The sequence below is a fragment of the Mus musculus genome, chromosome 17 (genome assembly GCF_000001635.26).
Source record: "Mus musculus strain C57BL/6J chromosome 17, GRCm38.p6 C57BL/6J".
In the NCBI taxonomy this organism is placed as follows: domain Eukaryota; kingdom Metazoa; phylum Chordata; class Mammalia; order Rodentia; family Muridae; genus Mus; species Mus musculus.
In genome coordinates, this window is record NC_000083.6 from 88,676,245 (window position 1) to 88,696,968 (window position 20,724).

Consider the following 20,724-nt stretch of genomic DNA (forward strand, 5'->3'; position numbering starts at 1 on the left):
CTCTGCCCTCACATGGATTCTGGTTGTCAAACTCAGGTTGCCAGACCTGCACAATAAACAACACCATTGTCTGCTAGGCCACCTCCCTGGCCCCCACACCTATTTTTAACTTAAGTTTTACTGTATGTGTTTAAACTGGGTAGCATGATGTTATGATGTACATAGAGTGTTGATTAGGTTATGTAAATTAGCATGTCCATCACTTTAGAGTTAACCTAATATTTTTATTTTTTTTTATTTTTATTTTTATTTTTTATTAGGTATTTAGCTCATTTACATTTCGAATGCTATACCAAAAGTCCCCCATATCCACCCACCCCCACTCCCCTGCCCACCCACTCCCCCTTTTTGGCCCTGGTGTTCCCCTGTACTGGGGCATATAAAGTTTGCAAGTCCAATGGGCCTCTCTTTCCAGTGATGGCCAACTAGGCCATCTTTTGATATATATGCAGCTAGAGTCAAGAGCTCCGGGGTACTGGTTAGTTCATAATGTTGTTCCACCTATAGGGTTGCAGATCCCTTTAGCTCCTTGGCTACTTTCTCTAGCTCCTCCATTGGGAGCCCTATGATCCATCCATTAGCTGACTGTGAGCATCCACTTCTGTGTTTGCTAGGCCCCGGCATAGTCTCACAAGAGACAGCTACATCTGGGTCCTTTCAATAAAATCTTGCTAGTGTATGCAATGGTGTCAGCGTTTGGATGCTGATTATGGGGTGGATCCCTGGATATGGCAGTCTCTACATGGTCCATCCTTTCATCTCAGCTCCAAACTTTGTTAGAGTTAACCTAATATTTTTAAAGTGTGGCAAGAATCTCAAATCTATACCGATAGCGAAACTCTCAAGCATAACGCAATATTAAGAAGGGCCCCCGATGTTGCACATCTCACATCTAGACTTCAGGTTGAGTACTGACTAAGCATGTAACATCTCACATCTAGACTTCAGGTTGAGTACTGACTAAGCATGTAACATCTCACATCTAGACTTCAGGTTGAGTACTGACTAAGCATGTAACATCCCACATCTAGACTTCAGGTTGAGTACTGACTAAGCATGTAACATCCCACATCTAGACTTCAGGTTGAGTACTGACTAAGCATGTAACATCTCACATCTAGACCAGGTTGAGTACTGACTAAGCATGTAAGGTGTAATAATAATCACAGCACAAAAGAAATATTTAATAATATTTATTCATTTATTTATTTTTATTTCTAACTATATTTTTAAAATTTATGTATTTACATCCCAAATACTGCCCCCTCCCAGTCTCTCCTCCCAGGGCTACTCCCCCATCCTCCCTTTTGCCTCTGAGAGGGTGCCCCCCCTGCAGTATCTCCCACCCTAGTGCATCAAATCTCTGCAGGATTAGCAGGATCCTCTCCCACTGAGGCCGGACAAGGCAGCCCTCTGCTGCATATGTGCCGGGCTTTGGAGGAGACAAGTGTCTCGGGCCAGCCCACACATGCTCTTTGGTTGGTAGCTTAGTCTCTGGAAGCTCCTAGGGGGTCCATATTAGTTAGCACTGTTAGTCTCCTGTGGGGTTGCCGTTGCCTTCAGGGCCTTCAATCTTTCCTCTAACTCTTCCATGAGGGTCCCAATCTTAGTCCAATGCTTGGCTGTGGTTATCTGCATCTGTCTCAGTCAGCTGCTGGTAGAGCCTCTCAGAGGACAGACAGCTATGCTAGGTTCCTGTCTGCAAGCACAACATAACATCACTAATAGTGTCAGGGATTGGTGCACGCCCATGGGATGGGTCTCAAGTTGGGTCAGTCACTGCTCCATCTTTGTCCCTGCAGTTCTTTGAGACAGAGCCAATTTTGGGTTGAAAGTTTTGCAGGTGGGTTGGTGTCTTCATCCCTCCACTGGAGCTCCTGTCTGGCTATTGGAGGCAGTCTCTTCAGGTTCCGTATCTCCATTGTTGGGCATTTCAGCTAAGGTCAGCCACTTTGTTTCCTGGGAGTTCCTAGAGATTTCCCCCACCTACACCCCTGGCAGCTGCATATTTCCATTCCTTCTCCTGACCCTGGGGGCCTCTGTTCTTCCGTACCTCATCTTGTCCCCTATGCCCCCCTTCCCTTCTCCCACTCAGGCCTCCCTTTTTATTTATCTCCTTTGAGTTTGTGAGTGTATCATGGGTATTTTGTACTTTTTGGCTAATATCCACTTATCAGTGAGTGCATACCATGCATGTCCTTTTGGGTCTCAGTTACCTCACTCAAGATGGTATTTTCTAGTTCCATCCATTTGCCTGCAAAATTCATGATGTCCTTGTCTTTAATAGCTGAATTGTGTAAATGAACCACATTTTCTGTATCCATTCTTCAGTCGATAGACATCTGGGTTTTTTCCAGTTTCTGGCTATTACAAATAAGGCTGCTATGAATATAGTGGAACATGTGTCGTTTTATGGTGGAGCATCTTTTGGTTATATGGCCAGGAGTGGTATAGCTGGGTCTTTAGGTAGAACTATTTCCATTTTCTGAGAAACCGACAGATTTATTTTCAGGGTGGTTGTACAAGTTTGTAATCCCACCAGCAATGGAGGAGTGTTTCTCTTTCTCCACATCCTTGCCAGCATCTGCTGTCACCTGAGTTTTTGATCTTTGCCATTCTGATTTGTGTAAGGTGGAACCTCAGGTTTGTTTTGATTTGCCACCATCCCTGATTGTGAGGGATATTGAACATTTTTTAAAGTGCTTCTCAGCCATTCAAGATTCCTTTATTAAGAATTTTCTGTTTAGCTTTGTAGCCCATCTTTTAAATTGTGTTATTTGGTGTTTTGGCATTGAACTTCTTTATATATTTTGTATATTAGTTCTTTGTTGAATATAGAGTTAGTGAAAAATCTTTTCCCAATCTTTAAGTTACCCTTTTGTCTTAACAGCGTCCTTTGCCTTAGAAGCTTTTCAGTTTCATGAAGTCCCATTTATCAATTGCTGATCTTAGAACCTGAGCCAGCTGGTGTTCTGTTCAGGAAAATTTCCCCTGTGCCATTGTGTTCAAGGATATTTCCCACTTTATCTTCTATTAGATTCCGTGTATCTGGCTTTATTTTGAAGTCCTTGGTCCACTTGGACTTGAGCTTTGTGCAGGGATATATATATGGATCTATTTGCATTCTTCTATATGCAGACATCTAGTTAGACTAGCACCATTTGTTGAAGATGCTTTCTTTTTTCAATTGTATGGATTTGGCTTCTTTGTCAAAAATCAAGTGTCCATAACTATATGGGTTTGTGTCTGGGTCTTTGATTCTATTCCACTGATTAAACCTATCTGTTTCTATACCGACATCATCTGTTTTTTTATCACCATTGTTCTGTAGTATAGCTTCAGGTCAGGGATGGTGACTTCCCTGGACATTGTTTTTATTGTTCAGGATTGTTTTGGGTATGTTTGTTTTTTTCTGCTTTTTCCATATGAAGTTGAGGATTACTCTTTCAAAATTTGTAAAGAATTGTGTTGTAATTTTGGTGGGGATTGCATTAAATCTGTCGATGGCCATTTCCACTGTTTTCTTACTGATCTATGAGCATGGAAGATCTTTCCATCTTCTGATGTCTTCTTCAACTTCTTCTCATATAGATCTTTCACCTGCTTAGTTAGAGTCCCACCAGGGTATTTTATATTATTTGTGGCTATTGTGAAGGATGTTGCCTCCCTCATTCCTTTCCCAGCCTGTTTTTCATTGTATAAAGGAGGGCAACTGATTTTTTCGAGTCAATTTTGTATCCAGCCACTTTGCTGAAGTTATTTATCAACTGTAGGAGTTCTCGAGTAGAATTTTGGGGTTCACTTATGTAAACTATCATATCATCTCCATGAATAGTGATATCTTGAATTCTTCCTTTCCAATTTGTATCCCCTTGATCTCCTTTTGTTGTCTAATTGCTCTAGCTAGAACTTTAAGTACTATACTGAATAGATAGGGAGAGAGAGGGCAGTTTAATTTTAGTGGGATTGCTTCAAGTTTCTCTCCATTTAATTTGATGTCAGCTGTTGGCTTGCTGGATATTGTTTTTATTATGTTTAGGTATATGCCATGAATTTCTGATCTCTCCAAAATTTTTTACATGAAAGGGTGTTGGATTTTGTCAAAGGTCTTTTCAGCATCTAATGAGATGATCATGTGACTTTTTGAGTTTGTTTATATAGTGGATTAAATTGATGGGTTTTCGTATATTGAACTATCCCTGCATTCCTGGGACGAAGCCTACTTGATTGTGGTGAGTTATGCTTTTGATGTGTTCTTGGATTCGGCTTGCGAGAATTTTATTGAGTATTTTTGCATTGATGTATATAAGTGAAATTGGTCTGAAGTTCTCTTTGTTGGGTCTTTGTGTGGATTAGGTATCAGGGTGACTGCCGTCTCATAGAATGAAGTAGTGCTCCTTCTGTTTCTGTTTTGTGGAATAGTTTGAGGAGTAGTGATATTAGACATTCTTTAAATGTCTGTTATAATTTTGCACTAAAATCATCTGGCCTTGGTGTTTTTTGTGTGGGAGGTTTTTAATGATTACTTCTATTTCCTTAGGGGTTTTGGGACTGTTTAAATGGTTTACCTGATTTTAGTTTAACTTTGGTATGTGGTAACTGTCTAGAAAATCATCCATTTCATCTAGATTTTTCAGTTTGTTAAGTGTAGTCTTTAGAAGTAAGGCCTAATGAATTTTTAAAAAAAATTTCCTCAGTTTCTGTTGTAATGTCTCCCTTTTCATTTCTGATGTTGTTAATTTGAATACTGTCTCTGTGTCTTTTAGTTAGTTTGGCTAAGTATTGTCTATCTTGTTGATTTTCTTAAAGAACCAGTTCTTGGTTTTTTGTTTTTTTGTTTTTTTTTTATTCTTTGTATTGTTCTCTTTGTTTCTAATTGATTGATTTTGGCCCTGAGTTTGACTATTTCCTGCCATCTACTCCTCTTTGGTGTGTTTGCTTCTTTTTGTTCTAGAGTATTCAAGTTTGCTGTTAAGTTGCTAGTGTGAGATCTAATTTCTTTATGAAGGCACTTAGTGCTATGAATTTTCCTCTTAGCACTGCTTTTATTATGTCCCCTAAGTTTGGGTATATCGGGCCTTCATTTTCATTGAATTCTAAAAAGTCTTTAATTTCTTTCTTTATTTCTTCTCTAAGTGATTATTGAGTAAAGAGATGTTCAGTTTTCATCAGTATGTGAACTTTCTGTTGTTGTTGAAGTGCAGCCTTAATCCATGGTGATCTTATAGGATGCCAGGGGTTGTTTGGATAATCTTGTATCTGTTGAGGCTTGATTTATGTCTGATTATATATGATCAATTTTGGAAAAGGTTTGTACAGTGCTGAGAAGAAGGTATATTCTTTTGTTTTGTAGTGGACGGTTCTGTATATAATCTGTTAAATTCATTTGGGTTATAACTTCTATTAGTTTCACAGTGTCTCTGTTTAGTTTCTGTTTTGATAACCTGTCCATTAATGAGAGTGGGGTGTTGAGGTCTCCCACTATTATTGTGTGGGATTCAGTGTGTGTTTTAAGCTTTAGTAAAGTTTCCTTTATGAATGTGAGTGCCCTTGAATTTGGGGCAAAGATGTTCAAAATTGAGATGTCATCTTGGTGAATTTTTCCTATAATGTATTGAGTGTCCTTTCCAGTCTCTTTTGATTACTTTTGGTTGAAAGTATATTCTATTAGATATTTAATTGCTACTCTAGGTTTTTTCTTGTATCTATTTGCATGGAAAACCTTTTTCCAGCCCTTGACTCTGAGGTAGTGTCTGTCTTTGTTGCTGAGGTATGTTTCTTGTATGCAGTAGATGATGAACCCTATTTGTGTATCCACTATATTAGCCTGTGTTGTTTTATTGGTGAATTGATCCCATTGATGTTGAGAGATATTAATGACCAATGGTTGTTGGTTCCTGTTATTTTGTTGTTGGAGGTGGTACTGAGTGTATATGATGCTCTTCTTTTGGGTTTGCTGTGAGATGATTAATTTCTTGTGTTTTCTTGAGTGTAGTTACTCTCCTTGTGTTGGAGTTTTCCTTCTAGTATCCTTTGTAGGGCTGGATTAGTAGAAAGATATTGTTTAAACTTGGTTTTGTCATGGAACTTCTTGGTTTCTCCATCTATGGAGACTGGGAGTTTTTCTGGATATAGTAGTCTGGACTGGTATTTGTGGTCTCTTAGGGTCTACAAGACAATTGTCCAGGATCTTCTGGCTCCTAGAGTCTGTTGAGAAGTCAGATGTAATTCTGATAGGTCTGCTTTTATATGTTACTTGGCCTTTTTCCTCTCAACTTTTCATACCCTTCCTTTGTTCTATACATTTAATGTATTGATTATTATGTGGTGGGGGATTTTCTTTTCTGGTGTTCTGTAGTCATCTTTTATATTTATAGCCATCTCTTTCTTTAGGTTGGGGAATTTTCTTCTATGATTTTGTTGAAGATGTTTTCTGGCCCTTTGAATTGGGAATCTTCACTCCCTTCTATTCCTTCTATTCTTAGTCTTTTCATTGTGTCCCAAATTTCCTGGATGTTTTGAGTTAGGAACTTTATAAATTTGATGTTTTCTTTGATCAATGTATCAATTTCTTCTATGGTATCTTCTATGTCTGAGATTTTCTTTTCCATCTCTTGTAATCTGGTGGTGATGCTTGCATCTGTAGTTCCTGTTCTCTTTCCTAGATATTTCATTTCCAGGCTTGCCTCCATTTGTATTGTCTTTATTGCTTTTATTTTCATTTTTAGGTCTTAGGCTCATTCATTCATTTCCTTCTCCTGTTTGATTATATTGTCCTGTATTTGTTTAAGGGATTTATTTCTTTCCTCTATAAGGGCTCCTGTTTTTCTGAATTTGTTTAAGGGATTTATTTATAGCCTCTTTAAATACCTCTGTCATCTTCATAAATGGGATTTAAAGTCACAATCTTGCTTTCTAGGTGTGTTAGGATATCCAGGGCTTGTTGTAGGAGGAGAGCTGGGGTCTGAAGGTACCATGTTTCATTGGCTTCTGTTGATTATGTTCTTGTGCTTGCCTATTACCATCTGGTTGTTTCAGGTGTTAGCTGGCCTAGGTGTCCTGAGTTGGAGCAGGCCTCCCAGGAGGCAGATGAAGCTGTGTGTCCTGGGTTAGAGCAAGTGTAGGTGCAGATCAGAAAGGAGATAGAGCTCTGACAGGGCAGGACTCTGTGGGTTCTGTGGATATTTGTTGGGCTCTGTGGGTCCCTAGCGGTTGGAGTATGGGGGGGTGGTGTCTCACCTATGTCTCTGGTTAGAATAGGGCTCCTGGGACTCAGGTAGGGCTGTAGCATAGGGTGTGAGGTGGTGTTCAGCTCCCCAAGTACAGATGAAGGAAAAAGGAAATTTAAAAAAAATGCAGATTAGCAAATCAAGATTTTGAAAAATCCAACACCATTTTTGAGAAGACAATTCTTTTCCATTGTCCTTTTTAGTGTCTTGTTGAGAATTAATTGATCATACATGTGTGAATTTATGATACTCCCCACGGTCTGTGTGTGTGTGTGTGTTTGTGTGTGCGCGTGCGTGTGCATGATTGTGCGTGTGTGCTCGCTTGTGCGTGCTTGTGCATGCTTGTGCACATCATGCAGGTATGAGAACACGCTCAGGTGCTGGTGTTTGCCTTTATCCTAGTTTGGCAGAGGATTCATTGCTGCTATGAATGCCTGGATAGCTGGCCCATGACTTTAAGGGGATTAAGGTCTCTTGCCTCTACCTGCTGTTTCACTATAGGGGCACTTGCATATTTGCATTGTCTTTCAGGTGAGTGCTGAGGCTCCAAACTGAAGTCCTCACACTTACAGGGCAGACTTTTTACCTGCTAAACCATCAACTCAGCCTTGATTTAGTTTTCTCTGCATTGCCTTGGTTATTGAGATTTACTTATGGTCTGGTTGAGAATTTTAGGACACCCCCCCCCCATTTCTGTTAGGGTACCATTAGAATTTTGATAGAGATTGTGTAGCATTTGTATGTTATTTGGGGTAGTATGTCAATTTTAACAATATCAATCACTTCAAGAAGTTCATGAGTAGAAGTATCTTTTGTTTGTGCCTGTTTAAATCAGTGATTCTCAACCTGTGGGTTGTGACCACTATGGGGTCAAACAACCCTTTCACAGGGGTTGCATATCAGACATCCTGCATATCAGATATATACAGTGTGATTCATGATAGTAGCAAAATTATAATTTTGAAGTATCAATTAAAATACTTTTATGGTTTGGGGTCACCACAATATGAACCAGTGTGTTAGTGATTGAGAATCATTGGCTTAAATCACTCAGTCCCTCTCCCTCCATCTCCTTCCCTTCTACCTTCCATCTCTTCCTTTTTCCCTTGACAGGCTCTCACTGTGAGTCCTAGTTACTTTTCTATTGCTAGGAGGCAACTTAAAGAAGCATGTTGGGCTGGAGAGATGGCTCAGCTGTTAAAGGCTAGGTTCACAACCAAAAATAAAAGAAAGAAGCATGTTAAGTTGGGTTATAGTTTCAGAGGGTCAGAGTCCATGATGGTGAAGTGAAGAAACAGCTGAGACCTCACATCTTGATCCACAACCACTAGGTAGAGAAAGAGACCCACTAGGAATGGTATGGGTGTTTTTGAAACCTCAGAGCCCACCCCCAATAACTCACCAACAAGGACATACATCCTAATCTTCCTAGACAGTCCACAATCTGGGAACCAACTATTCAAATGTATGAGCGTCTGGGGCCATGCTCTTTTAAATCACACACTATGAGTCCCGGATTGGTCTCAGGCATGTGTCACTCTCATCATACCCTTTTAAATTTCACTTTAAAAATCTCTTTTGATTAGAGGTACAGATCTTTTTTAACCTTCTTGATTGAAGTTATGCATAAGTATTTTTTTTTACATTTTTATTTGTATAAATCAGATATGTGTTTTATATCTGTGTGGCTGTATGCCATATGTGTGAGGTGCCCGAGAAGGTCAGAAAAGGGCACTGATCCCTGGCGCTGGAGTTATGGATGGGTATGAGCTGATACGTGGTTGCTGGGAACTGAACCTGGGCCTGCAGCAAGAGCAACAGGAGGTCTTAACCACTAAGCTAACCCTCCAGCCCCCAGCATTTGCCTGTTTAAATGCTGTCATGTTTGATTTCTTTTTCACGTAGGTTGTTTTTATTCAGAAACATAACTGAATTTTTTATTGCTGTTGATTTTGGGTTTTGGTTTTTTTGTAAGACAGAGTTTCTCTGTGTAGCCTTGATTGTCCTGTAACTCACTTAGTAGATCAGGCTGGTATCTTACTCTGAGATCCTCCTGCCTCTTTCTCCTGAGTGCTGGGATCAAAGGTGTGTGGCACCACCACTTGGATCAAAATTGACTTGAATCTAAAACTTTATAGAACTCACTGATTCATTTTTTGTGGACTCTGTTGTTTTCTGTGTGTTGGTTTATATCGTTTGCAGATAGAGCTAATTTTGCTTGCTCATTTCTGGCTTGTTTGCTTTTTCTTTTCTTAGATGATCTTGCTAGAGTGTCTGGTTTTGTGTTGAACAGATATGGTGAGAGATGGGCCCTTACCCTTTGGAAGATCACAGAGAAAAAGCTTGTAGATCTATTCCCCTTTATGATGTCAACTCTAAGTTTTCATAGTCCTTAAGCAATTTGTTGCTTATTTTTCATTGTGTATATATGTATGTCTTTGTGTGGGAAATGCATGCATGTACAGCTGCCTCCAGAGGCCAGAAGAGGATGCCTGATCCTCTGGAGCAGAGTAACAGAACCGAACTCAAGGAGTGCACTCAGTGTTGAGCCATTTCTTAAGCCCCCATTGTCTTTATTTTGTTAAGAAAATGTCTTTAATTTGTAAACGGTTGCATTTTAAAAATTTACATATTAATGTATACATGTGTGTACAATATGTGTGTGTGTGTGTGTGTGTGTGTGTGTGTGTAGGCCAGAAGACAAATTTCAGGTTGATTTTCTTCTTCCACTTTGTTGAGGCAGGGACTTTCTTATTTCTGACATGCTATGTATTTCAGGCTAGCTTGCCTCTGAGCTCCTGGATGACTTTTATTTTTATTTATTATTATTATTAAATATTATTATTATTATCTCCACCTCCCATCTTGCTACAAGAATGGTAGGATCACAGATCCTGACTTTTTATGTGGATGGGTTCTATAGATCAAGCTCATATGTCAGGGCTATGCGGCAAGTATCTTCCTGCTGAGAAATCTATCTGGCTTCTTCTGCTTGCTTTAATCAAGAAAGTGTTGACCAGATGGCCTAGCAGGTCAAGGTGTGTTATAGGAATTACTTGAGTCCCAGCCTGGGGTTTCTACTCAGCTTTTGGTTTATTGACTTCCTAGATGAAAGGCCTTTATATTTACAATAAGCCTTAATCAGCACAAGAGCTGGGCGGATACCTAGCCTCTATGCTATTAGAATCTACTTTCCTATTGATAACCCTGAATTATTACTCACTACTTAACTGTAGTTGACCAACCCACAAGGCCACGGGTTTGTTTTGTTTTTTGTTTGTTTGTTTGTTTGTTTTTGGCTCAATTAACCTATAGGCCTTCTCCCTTCTGCACCTTCTTCCTCAAGCCCACAAAACCACACTCTCTCTTCACCGATGGCCTCTTCTCCTTCTTCCTCTCTTCATTTTTCTCCCTCATGGTTCTTCTCTCCCCCAAGCCCATGAAACCATAACCCTGCCTACGTCTCTTCTGCCCAGCTATTGGCTGTCAGCATCTTTATTCACCAATCAGAAATAACCTGGGGGAGGGCAGGGTCACAGGGAGCCTCAATTGAGAAAATGCTACCGGAAGACCAGGCAAGCCTATAGATCATTCTCTTAATTAGTGATTGGTGGGGGAGGACTCAGCCCGTTGCGGATGGTGCGGTCCACGGGCTGGTGGAAGCCATGACGAACTGCATCCCTGCATGGCCTCGGCATCAGCTCCTGCCTCCAGGTTACTGCCCTCACTTCCTTCAGTGATGGATTTTGATGTGGAAATGTAAAGTCAAGTAAACCATTTCCTCCTCAAATTGGCTTGGTCATGGTGTTTCCACAGCAGTAGTAACCCTAAGACATGTGGCTCACATTTTAAGACTTGTATAAACTCAAAATGAAGTCAGGCACTGCTATAGTGTATCAGTCAGGCACTGCTATAGTGTATCAGTCAGGCACTGCTATAGTGTATTAGTCAGGCACTGCTAAATCGGTGTATCAGTCAGGCACTGCTATATCAGTGTATCAGTCAGGCACTGCTATATCAGTGTATCAGTCAGGCACTGCTATATCGGTGTATCAGTCAGGCACTGCTATAGTGTATCAGTCAGGCACTGCTATATCAGTGTATCAGTCAGGCACTGCTATAGTGTATCAGTCAGGCACTGCTGTAGTGTATCAGTCAGGCACTGCTATATCAGTGTATCAGTCAGGCACTGCTATATCAGTGTATCAGTCAGGCACTGCTATATCAATGTATCAGTCAGGCACTGCTACAGTGTATCAGTCAGGCACTGCTATATCAGTGTATCAGTCAGGCACTGTATATCAGTGTATCAGTCAGGCACTGCTATATCAGTGTATCAGTCAGGCACTGTATATCAGTGTATCAGTCAGGCACTGCTATATCAGTGTATCAGTCAGGCACTGCTATAGTGTATCAGTCAGGCACTGCTATAGTGTATCAGAATTTTGGTTGTGGATTAGAAAAAGGTGCTTACAAACTTTCATATCATTGAACCAGATTATTATGTTGAACATCTTTAAATTATGCTTGTAGAATTGAATTCTTGCTATTATTATAACATTTATTGTTTTGAATTTAATGTTTCTTTAATACATCTATGGAATCTAAAATTATAATACTTCATTTGAGTCAAAATACATACTTAATGAAAAGTTACTCGGTTATGAAACGGAATTGAATGTTTTAAATTTTCAGCCAAGCCTAACTTGTGAGTCTCATATTAAAGTTAAGTGGGGTCTGCTTAGAACTTTACAGTTGTGTCAGTTGTGGCTTTTATTCTGAAGTCTATGAAGAAGTGTGTTCTCTGAGAGATCTGTTTGATTCCCTTAAACACAGGGAATTGTCCTTTAAGAGTTTTTACAAGGGACTTAGGAGAGAAGGTTTCTTGCGGGTTTTCCTCAGGATTCAAATGCCAGAGAACGTCCTGTAGCCTCCCAGGCATAAGCTGGAGCAACGCCAGCTTTGCTCGGTCCAGCTAATTATGACATTAATACCGCCGAGCGCCTGCCACTCCAGTTGTTTGTCATTGGCCTTTCTAACAGAACGCCTGCTAATAAGCCAAGCCATAGATGAGTCAAGGATAAAAATAATTGTGTGTTTCGTTAACCATCAGTCCGGTAGCCTCACTTATAGTTCACGTGGAGAGGATAGTTAGCTTTGAGCTGTTTGTTGTGTGTGATGGAGCCATTCTAGCATCAAAAACAGACCTTGGGGCCATTTTCCTTGGTGTAGTGTGTGAAAAAAGAGCCATAATTAACATCACACTCAACACATACATTGCTGCATAAGCATGCTAAAAATATCCTGCCTTTATTAAAGGCAAAATGGCATTTCTTTTAAAAATTACTTCTAATTTATTATGGAGTTCTCATTCATGTGTGTCATTGTCCTTAGTTGTAATGCAGCCCTCGTCTCCAACCTTAGTCTCCATCTGACTCCCCCACCACAGTCCTACCTGTCTATTTTCACCACACACGTATATGTCACACAGGTTTTACATCCTTGTTTCCCATGAGAGAATTCTCATGTCATTGTGAGTGGCTTTGTGTGTCATGTAAAGACTTTCAGTTCTACATGTTTCCTTGCAAATATCATAATTTCATTTTTCTTTTTAAAATTCCATTGTGTACATGCACCACATTTTCTTTTTAAAATTTTATTTTTAGTTATGTGTCTATGTCTGTCTGTGAGTATGCATGCTCATATGAGTGCAGGTACCTGCAGAGGCCAGAGATAGCAGCCCCCCTACACTTCCCCAGAGTTGGAGTTACAGGGGGGCCACTTGACATAGGCATAGGAATAGGAGTCAGGTCTTATGGAGGTGTAGCAGTGCTCTTACTCACCAGGCCATGTCTCTACCCATTTACCGCGCATTCTTCACTCTGCGTATGTGCTTTTTTTTTTTTTTTTTTTTTTTTTTTGGTTTTTGTTTTGTTTTTCGAGACAGGGTTTCTCTGTATAGCCCTGGCTGTCCTGGAACTCACTTTGTAGACCAGGCTAGCCTCGAACTCAGAAATCCACCTGCCTCTGCCTCCCAAGTGCTGGGATTAAAGGCGTGCTCCACCACGCCCGGCGCGTATGTGCTTTTTATCAATAGTATCATCTGTAATATGTTCCCAGGTGAAAGATTGTCGGGGAACGTTAGAGCTTCCTTGACTTATCAAAGACAATTTATATGTTTTATTATAGATATCTGAAGTACACTCTGCTTAATTTTAATGACAGAGTTGACACTGATAACTTAAAGCAATTTAGTTGTGAAGTCTTTAAGGTTGCCAGGAAATGTATATAGTTCAATACTTTCCCCTCAGATGGAGCCAGTAAGTTTAGAATTTAGCTTGGTCTAACATGACCTATTGAGAATATATTAAAACAAATTATAATTGACTGTGATCAGAATCTATTATATAAAAATTAATTTCAATAAATATATATTAAAAATAAAATTACCGACCTGTGGCAATGTAAAGAGGTAAGTTCTAATGGCCGTGTCCCACCTTGTTCTCTGTGCAGCATCGCTGCTGATCCCAGCTGGTAGAACTCTGCCGAGTTTTACGCCGGAAGACCTGGTACGTAGCTTGTCCCTTCATTGAGGGGTGCAGAGCGTTGAGCACAGATGCGGTACACGGCCCTCAGCTTGAGTGGGAGGAGATGTGGGAAGCCAGAGGCCCAGCAATGGACCCTGTGCCTCAGGAGCCTCCCGGTTGTCAGCCTCAGTGCAGCTATGCATCAGAGTGAGGACATTCCTGACACTGTAGCATGTGGGATTTAATGCGCCCTGCAGTAGCACATCCCTGGCACCCCTTAAGTAGGTAATTTTGATGTATTTTTCTTCCTGGTTTTCTTTTCTTCAAGACTAGAGTGGTGGTTTTTCATTTTAATATTTTGCTCAGTTTTTGTTGTTGTTCTTACTTTGGTGAAGGAGAATTAATTTTTCCTCTATGGCTTGGAGGCAGGTAATAACATTTTATGTGTTTATAGAAATTGAGTAGTTTTCAGACAGAGGAACAATTCCTTCTCATATTTCCTTCCCATACCATGGCATTGATGGTTATAATCCACGATCTATTTCACACTGTGTTTTAACCCACGGACTGCCTTTCTGAGGCGTGAATCTTAGCAGGTCAGCCAATGGCCTTTATTAAGATCACCTGTGAGGGTTTGTTTGACAATAGCTCCGCTTTGACAAGAGACCAATGGGACATCTATGTCTTTGAGGTTTATGGAAACATCATTTTCCTTGATTACAGAAATACTATGCTGTTAAAAAATTTGCAAGCAAACTGTGAAAGAGCCTACTCTTCAAAGATAACTATTGTAATTCTTTGAAATGTATTCACTTATTTCTTGAATGCTGTGTTACCTTTGAGGGTACACAGTAGAGTTGCTTTCCATGCCGTTTCTGCTATCTCATTCTCTCCCCCTCCTCCATTTCTTCCTCCTTCCTGTTCCTCCCTTCTTTCCATGGTCTGCCTCCTTAACTAATACTGCCGACCTCTATCTGCAAGTAAATGAAGAGCTGCCATGTGGATTGTCACAGTTTAATTAAGCAATATTTTTTTGATGGGACATTTAAATTATTTCTATTTTCCCTTGTAGAATTATTACTGGTTATATTTGCACATGTCTGTTGTTTGTGAGACAATCAGGTCAATTCCTAGAGGTTGAATTTTTGAGATAGTGGTCATGCGTATTTTAAATTATGGCATTTGCAAAATTGTCCTCCTAAAGAATTGTCCCAGTTAACATGCACTCTTACACAGATTGTTCGAGAAAAGCAATTTCTATCACAGCCTCCACAACATGGCATGCGACTTATGCAGAGTAGAGTCTAGCACTTGTTTCAAGGGGAGAGAATTGATTTTGAGCCAAAATGTGGATGACCATAGGGTAAGAACATGGGTACAGTCTGCCATGAGTGCTGTGTTTACTACAGAAATGTTTATGTGACCTTCGATAGTCACAGAACAAAAGACACAAGTCAATGTATTTATCAGTGAATACATGACAAGGACATCAGGCAGACAGGTTACAGCAAAAACAAACAAACAAAAAAACAGAAGAACAAAACAAAAAAACAACGTGACATCTCTGTTGTAGATTTTGGGTGCTGTTTGAAGACATTCTTAGTTTCTGGGTTGGGGGAAGCTGTGGTCATATCATGGCTTTGATCCCTGTGACAGTGCAGTGGAAGATATAATTCTGGTCCTTCGTAACTTTGTGATGTCCACTTCTTATGTCTAGAACACCGCCAACTGTGGTGCAAACTTTGCCTTTGCTGGCTATCCGATCCACGTCCCAGCAGGCATGGCCTTCCAGACGGCATCTGGTGAGAGCTTCTCTAGGGGTCTTTCTTTTCTTTGGTTTTAGCATAGACATTAAGTTATGTGATTTTTTTTTAAAAATTATTTGCTTTTTGAGAATTTCATATATATATATATATATATATATATATATATATAAAATGTATATTGGTTGTTTCAACCCCTTACCATCATGATTTGTAATAAATGTTACACTAGAGGCGATAGGAACCTTTAATAAAACTTTTTTGTTTTGTTTTGTTTTCGAGACAGGGTTTCTCTGTGTAGCCCTGGCTGTCCTGGAACTCACTTTGTAGACCAGGCTGGCTTCAAACTCAGAGATCTGCCTGCCTCTGCCTCCCAAGTGCTGGGATTAAAGGCGTGCACCACCACCACCCGGCTTAATAAAACTTCTAAAGTAAAAGTAAGCAGCAGCTGCCCTTGTTAGGAAAGTGGTGCAGCATAGAAGACCCTGAGCTGCTCCTGGCCTAGGTCCCTTATCAGTTCTCTTCCCTACTCACTGGAGACCTGGTATATATTGTTTGCAATTCAAATTAGCTAGCTTAATTATGTTGTTTATAATTTAAAAACTTAAATTAGGGGCCTGAGAGATAGCCCAGTGGTAAGAGCACTCGTTCTTCTAAAGGACCTGGGTCTAATTCCCAGCATCTACCTGATATCTCATAGCCATCCATAATTCCAGGGGAACTGATGCCCTTTCCTGACTTCCTCGAGTACTGCATGTATGTGGTGCACATACATACATGCAGGCAAACATTCATACACATAAAATCAATCTTAAAAAATTAACAAAACATTAAAATTGTTCATGTACTCATATGTCTATGGGGTGGGTATATGCACATGACCCAGCATGTTTATGGAGGTCAGGGGACAATTTGTGTCTGTTGGTTCTTTCCCTCTACTGTGTGAGTCCTGGGGACAGCTTGCTGACCCTTCCCTCAACTTTAGCAGTATAAAATGAAAGAGTGATTAAGGCTGACCAGCCCCTGCCTCTTTCTTACTCTAGAGTTCATGGCTTAGTGGAAAGGATATGGCTTGTGGGAACCTTCTCTTGGTTTGAAAAATATGCCAGATCTATTTGGATTGTTGGGAAGTTTAAGTGTGAGTCCTGGGGACAGCTTGCTGACCCTTCCCTCAACTTTAACAATATAAAATGAAAGAGTTCAATGTTAAAAACAGATTCCTTTTGAGTTGTTTTAAAGGGAAAGGAAAGGAGACTTGTTCTTTTTGGATAGCTTTGTGTGATGCAAATCTAAAGTACATGGAATACGTGTTCCATGACTGCTTGTTAAACCTCCATTGTGTACTAGTAACACAGTGTTATACACAATGTTAACACAGTGTTATACACAATGTTAACACAGTGTTATACACAATGTTAACACAGTGTTATACACAATGTTAACACAGTGTTATACACAATGTTAACACAGTGTTATACACAATGTTAACACAGTGTTATACACAATGTTAACACAGTGTTATACACAATGTTAACACAGTGTTATACACAATGTTAACACAGTGTTATACACAATGTTAACACAATGTTATACATAATGTTAACACAATGTCACGTTTCAATCTACGCAAGCTCATGGAGCTCACGGAGGCTCCTGGCGGCCTGTGTGACCAAACCATGTCAGGTAAAAAGAGGGAGAAAGGCTAGAGTTAAAGAGAAAATTAATACAGTTTTAAAAAGTAATGGATATGTATTGCAGAAAATACAAATTCCTAGAGACAGCCACTATTAATTTATAGTTATATATTGCAGATTAGGTTTTGTTTGTTTGTTTTGTTTCTTTTCTTTTCTTTTCTTTTCTTTCCTTTTCTTTCCTTTTCTTTTCTTTTCTCTTTTCTTTTCTTTTTTTTTCTTTCTTTTTTTGAGGCAATGTGAATTCTCTTATTCTGGGTTAGGGAGATGGCAGGGGTAAGAGTGATTGCACAGGACCTGAGGACTTGTGTTCAAATCTCCATCACTCAGAAGAAAGCTAGCGCTGTGTGGGCAAAGACAGGAGGCTCACTGGGACTTTCTGGCTATCAGCCTAGCTCCTGCCTCAAGGAAATAAAGCAGAGCGCAAAAGCACTATACACGGATGTACTTCTCTGGTATCTGTGAGCATACCTGTGGACATCACACACACTTAAACACATACCACATACAGACATACAGACATATACCATATACATCACATATACACCACATATACATGTACACACATACACATACTCACACCACACACACACACACACTCATTGAAAGAGAATTGTATACTTACTGTTTCATTTTCTCCTTTTTAAGGTCACCTTTACAAAGTCAATGTACCAGTCATGGTGACACAGACTTCTGGGAGAACAGAAATTCTCCAGCATCCATTTCAGCAAGTCCTTCAGCAGCTCGGGCAGCCTTTAGTAATACAGACCACTGTTCCAACATTGCACCCATGTTCTCTTCAAGCAGCAACTGAGAAATCCCTCAGAATGGAAGCTGTGCTGCAGCCACCTCCCATTCTGCATCCTCCTCCAGTGGACAGGACACATGTAGAAAATGCTGCGAGCGACAGGCGCCTTCTCCCGGGAAATGAGCTGAGGCCGCAGGAAAGCTCTCCATACCTCAGCCTTCCCGGTGTGGGCTTTCCTCCTCAGGCCGCTCTGACAGAGTCTAGCCTGGAGCCAGTGCTTGGTGTCTCAGCGAGCCTGACTCAGAATCTGCACAGTGACCCTTTCTCACAGGGCCCCCCAGGCCCTCTCCACCACCACTTGCTAGAGTCACAGCTTCAAAGCCTTAAAGACAGTATATATGGATGCGACTCCACAAAGCAACTGAGAAAAGCAGAGGAGCCCAGCAGCCTCCGTGTGTCAGAGAAGGTAGGGCTTCGCATTCATAGGTGGAGGCCTGTGATCAGAGGTCATAGGTTTTTCTTTTGCGGTGTAAGATTAATCAGAATTATATATGTTTTGTTTTTCCTGTAGAAAATTGTTTCTTTTTCTGTGGTGTCACGGCTAGTTGCAAATGTCAGTTTGAGTTAGGGCAAGAAGTGGGAGGTGAGTGTAATAAAAATACATTGGATGACATTCTTAAAGAATTAATAAAAACATATATAAAATTTAAAGTCAACTTTCTATCACCTCTGCAAACATAAACTCTTACAGCTAATTCCACTTGTCCAGTTTAGTCTGATATAAAAAGCAAAGCATCAGGCTCGGCTCATAGATCAGTCACTCCCTAGCACAGCTTGGAGTCTGCAGCAGGGCACAGTTACAGACCACCTGAGCATTTTAGCTCCAGAATATAAAGAGTCGTCTTCTTTCATGCCTTCTTTCCCATCCCTTTTCCCCCTTTCCTTTCTTTCCTTTTTTTCTCCACCTCTCCTTCCTTTCTCCCTCCCCTCCCCTTTCTCTTTCTCTCTCCTCTCTTTGTCTTTTATGTTGCTTGGATCCCCCCCAGGCCTGGTAGATGCTAGGCAGGCTCTGAGCTGTGTTCCTGTCTTCTAATACTTCCAAGCTTGGAGGAGGATGGGTACAGTGATAGACTGCATCCAGAGTGTGTTGGAAACGCTGACCAATGGCCTTGAGAAGCAAGGCGTTCTGTTTGTGACTATTTCAGATGTTTGTGACCCTTGTTCCAGGCATTGAGTTTTGGTATAAAGAGTTAAGATTAAAATGTGGGTTTTCGGTGTTTTTCTCACACTATTTATACAACTTAGAAACTAAATACAGGCAAAACTAAGAAATTATGTGATATTTGGTTTTGAGGTAGAGGTAACTGAGCTATGCTTTCTTCCTCTGGTAATCTGGAGACATTTTCCCTCTGGGTTTTATATAACCTGTGCGTGTTTAAGGTTCAGAGGTCAAGGATGAAGGCATCTCTATTAGTTGTCATGTATTTTATCTATTTTTCCTGATAGGAGAAAGTAGTTTAGTTATGGATGTCAATCAAGGATAGTTTAGGGGTCAATTTGAAGCATAGTAGGTTAAAATTCCAGCTTGACTACTTATGAGCAAGCAAAGGATGAAATTCAGGTGTAGCTTGTAACCTGGGTAGAGTCTACACTTGGAACTTTGAGAATGACCAGAGAAGGCAGGGAGACAGGACACAGCTTTGGGACCAGTCGCAAGCCTTAGGTTTTGGTATGCTTTGTGGTTGCGCTGTAGTATGCAGAGTTGTGGCAGTGGTGGGATTAGTCAGCAGAACTGGAAATCTCAGCAGCAACGTCCTGCCCGGGGCCTGGCGAGTTCCAGTTCATTATCTGTTGCTCCCTTGCCTCCTGGCTTCCAGAGACCTGTCCTTCAGGTCACCATCTTCCCATGACCTTGAAAGATTAGCTATGGCACCTTCCTATGGGAATGTTTCCAGGGAAAAAGATGTGCCCTGCATGTGTTTGGAAATACCCACAGTCCTGGGGCTCAGACGGAATAAAGGGAGAAGGAGGAGGAGGCCCAGTCACATGAGCACTTGTTCTCACTTCCTGTTGGCCAAGGTGAGCGGCCCCGTCCACAGCATACTCCTGTTTTGTGATGGTCTGTCTGGTTCACCTGAGACCTAAACCCAAACCAGTGAACTCAAAGCTCTGAACCATGAGGTCAAGTAAATCTCTCCTCTCCTCATCTAAAGTATTTCTCTCAGGTGTTTGTCCCAGTGGCAGGATGGCTGAGCAGCACATGTGGCCGATGGGAGTGGCATGGCCCAGGCTATTATTGCCACAGCCTGTTAATGTGTAGCCAGTGCAGCCATATTGTGACAGATCTGGGTTAGACTTCTATTAAGAATAAGAGATTTCATCCTGCCGCTGAACAACTGGATTGTACATAGTTAGTTGTAGATTGAAGGGTGGGTATTGCATTATAATTTAGGTTTCTTGTGCTTTCTATTATTACCCTGTCTTACCAGCCACTGAAATAACGCAATTATTTCTAAAATTGTAATGGTTAGAAGCTGGATTTGGTGAAGCTTTTAAGGACTCCTGTTTTATTTGCATATTGTATTACCTCGATGACCCCCCCCCACACACACACACAACTGACACCTCAGTGGAGTGGAAGATCTTGGCCATTGTGCATCTGGTTTGCTCTAGAGACGGAAGGCTGGACAGCTGCATTACTTCGTCTGCAGCAGAACTGCTGACATTTTCCACGTTCACACAGGATTTGTAGGAGAACAGAAACTG

General features: G+C 40.7%; 1 protein-coding gene across 2 annotated transcripts in view; it reads left to right on the plus strand.

Annotated features, from left to right (window-relative positions):
* Gtf2a1l (general transcription factor IIA, 1-like) overlaps positions 1-20,724 on the plus strand; it is a 49,665-nt gene that overhangs the window by 10,752 nt on the left and 18,189 nt on the right. For both annotated transcript variants that reach the window (XM_011246628.3, NM_023630.2), the window contains exons 4-6: positions 13,743-13,798; positions 15,474-15,558; positions 17,859-18,424. In XM_011246628.3, the coding sequence (XP_011244930.1) occupies positions 15,537-15,558; positions 17,859-18,424 (588 nt within the window). In that variant the 5' untranslated portion in view covers positions 13,743-13,798; positions 15,474-15,536. The remainder of the gene's footprint in view (positions 1-13,742; positions 13,799-15,473; positions 15,559-17,858; positions 18,425-20,724) is intronic.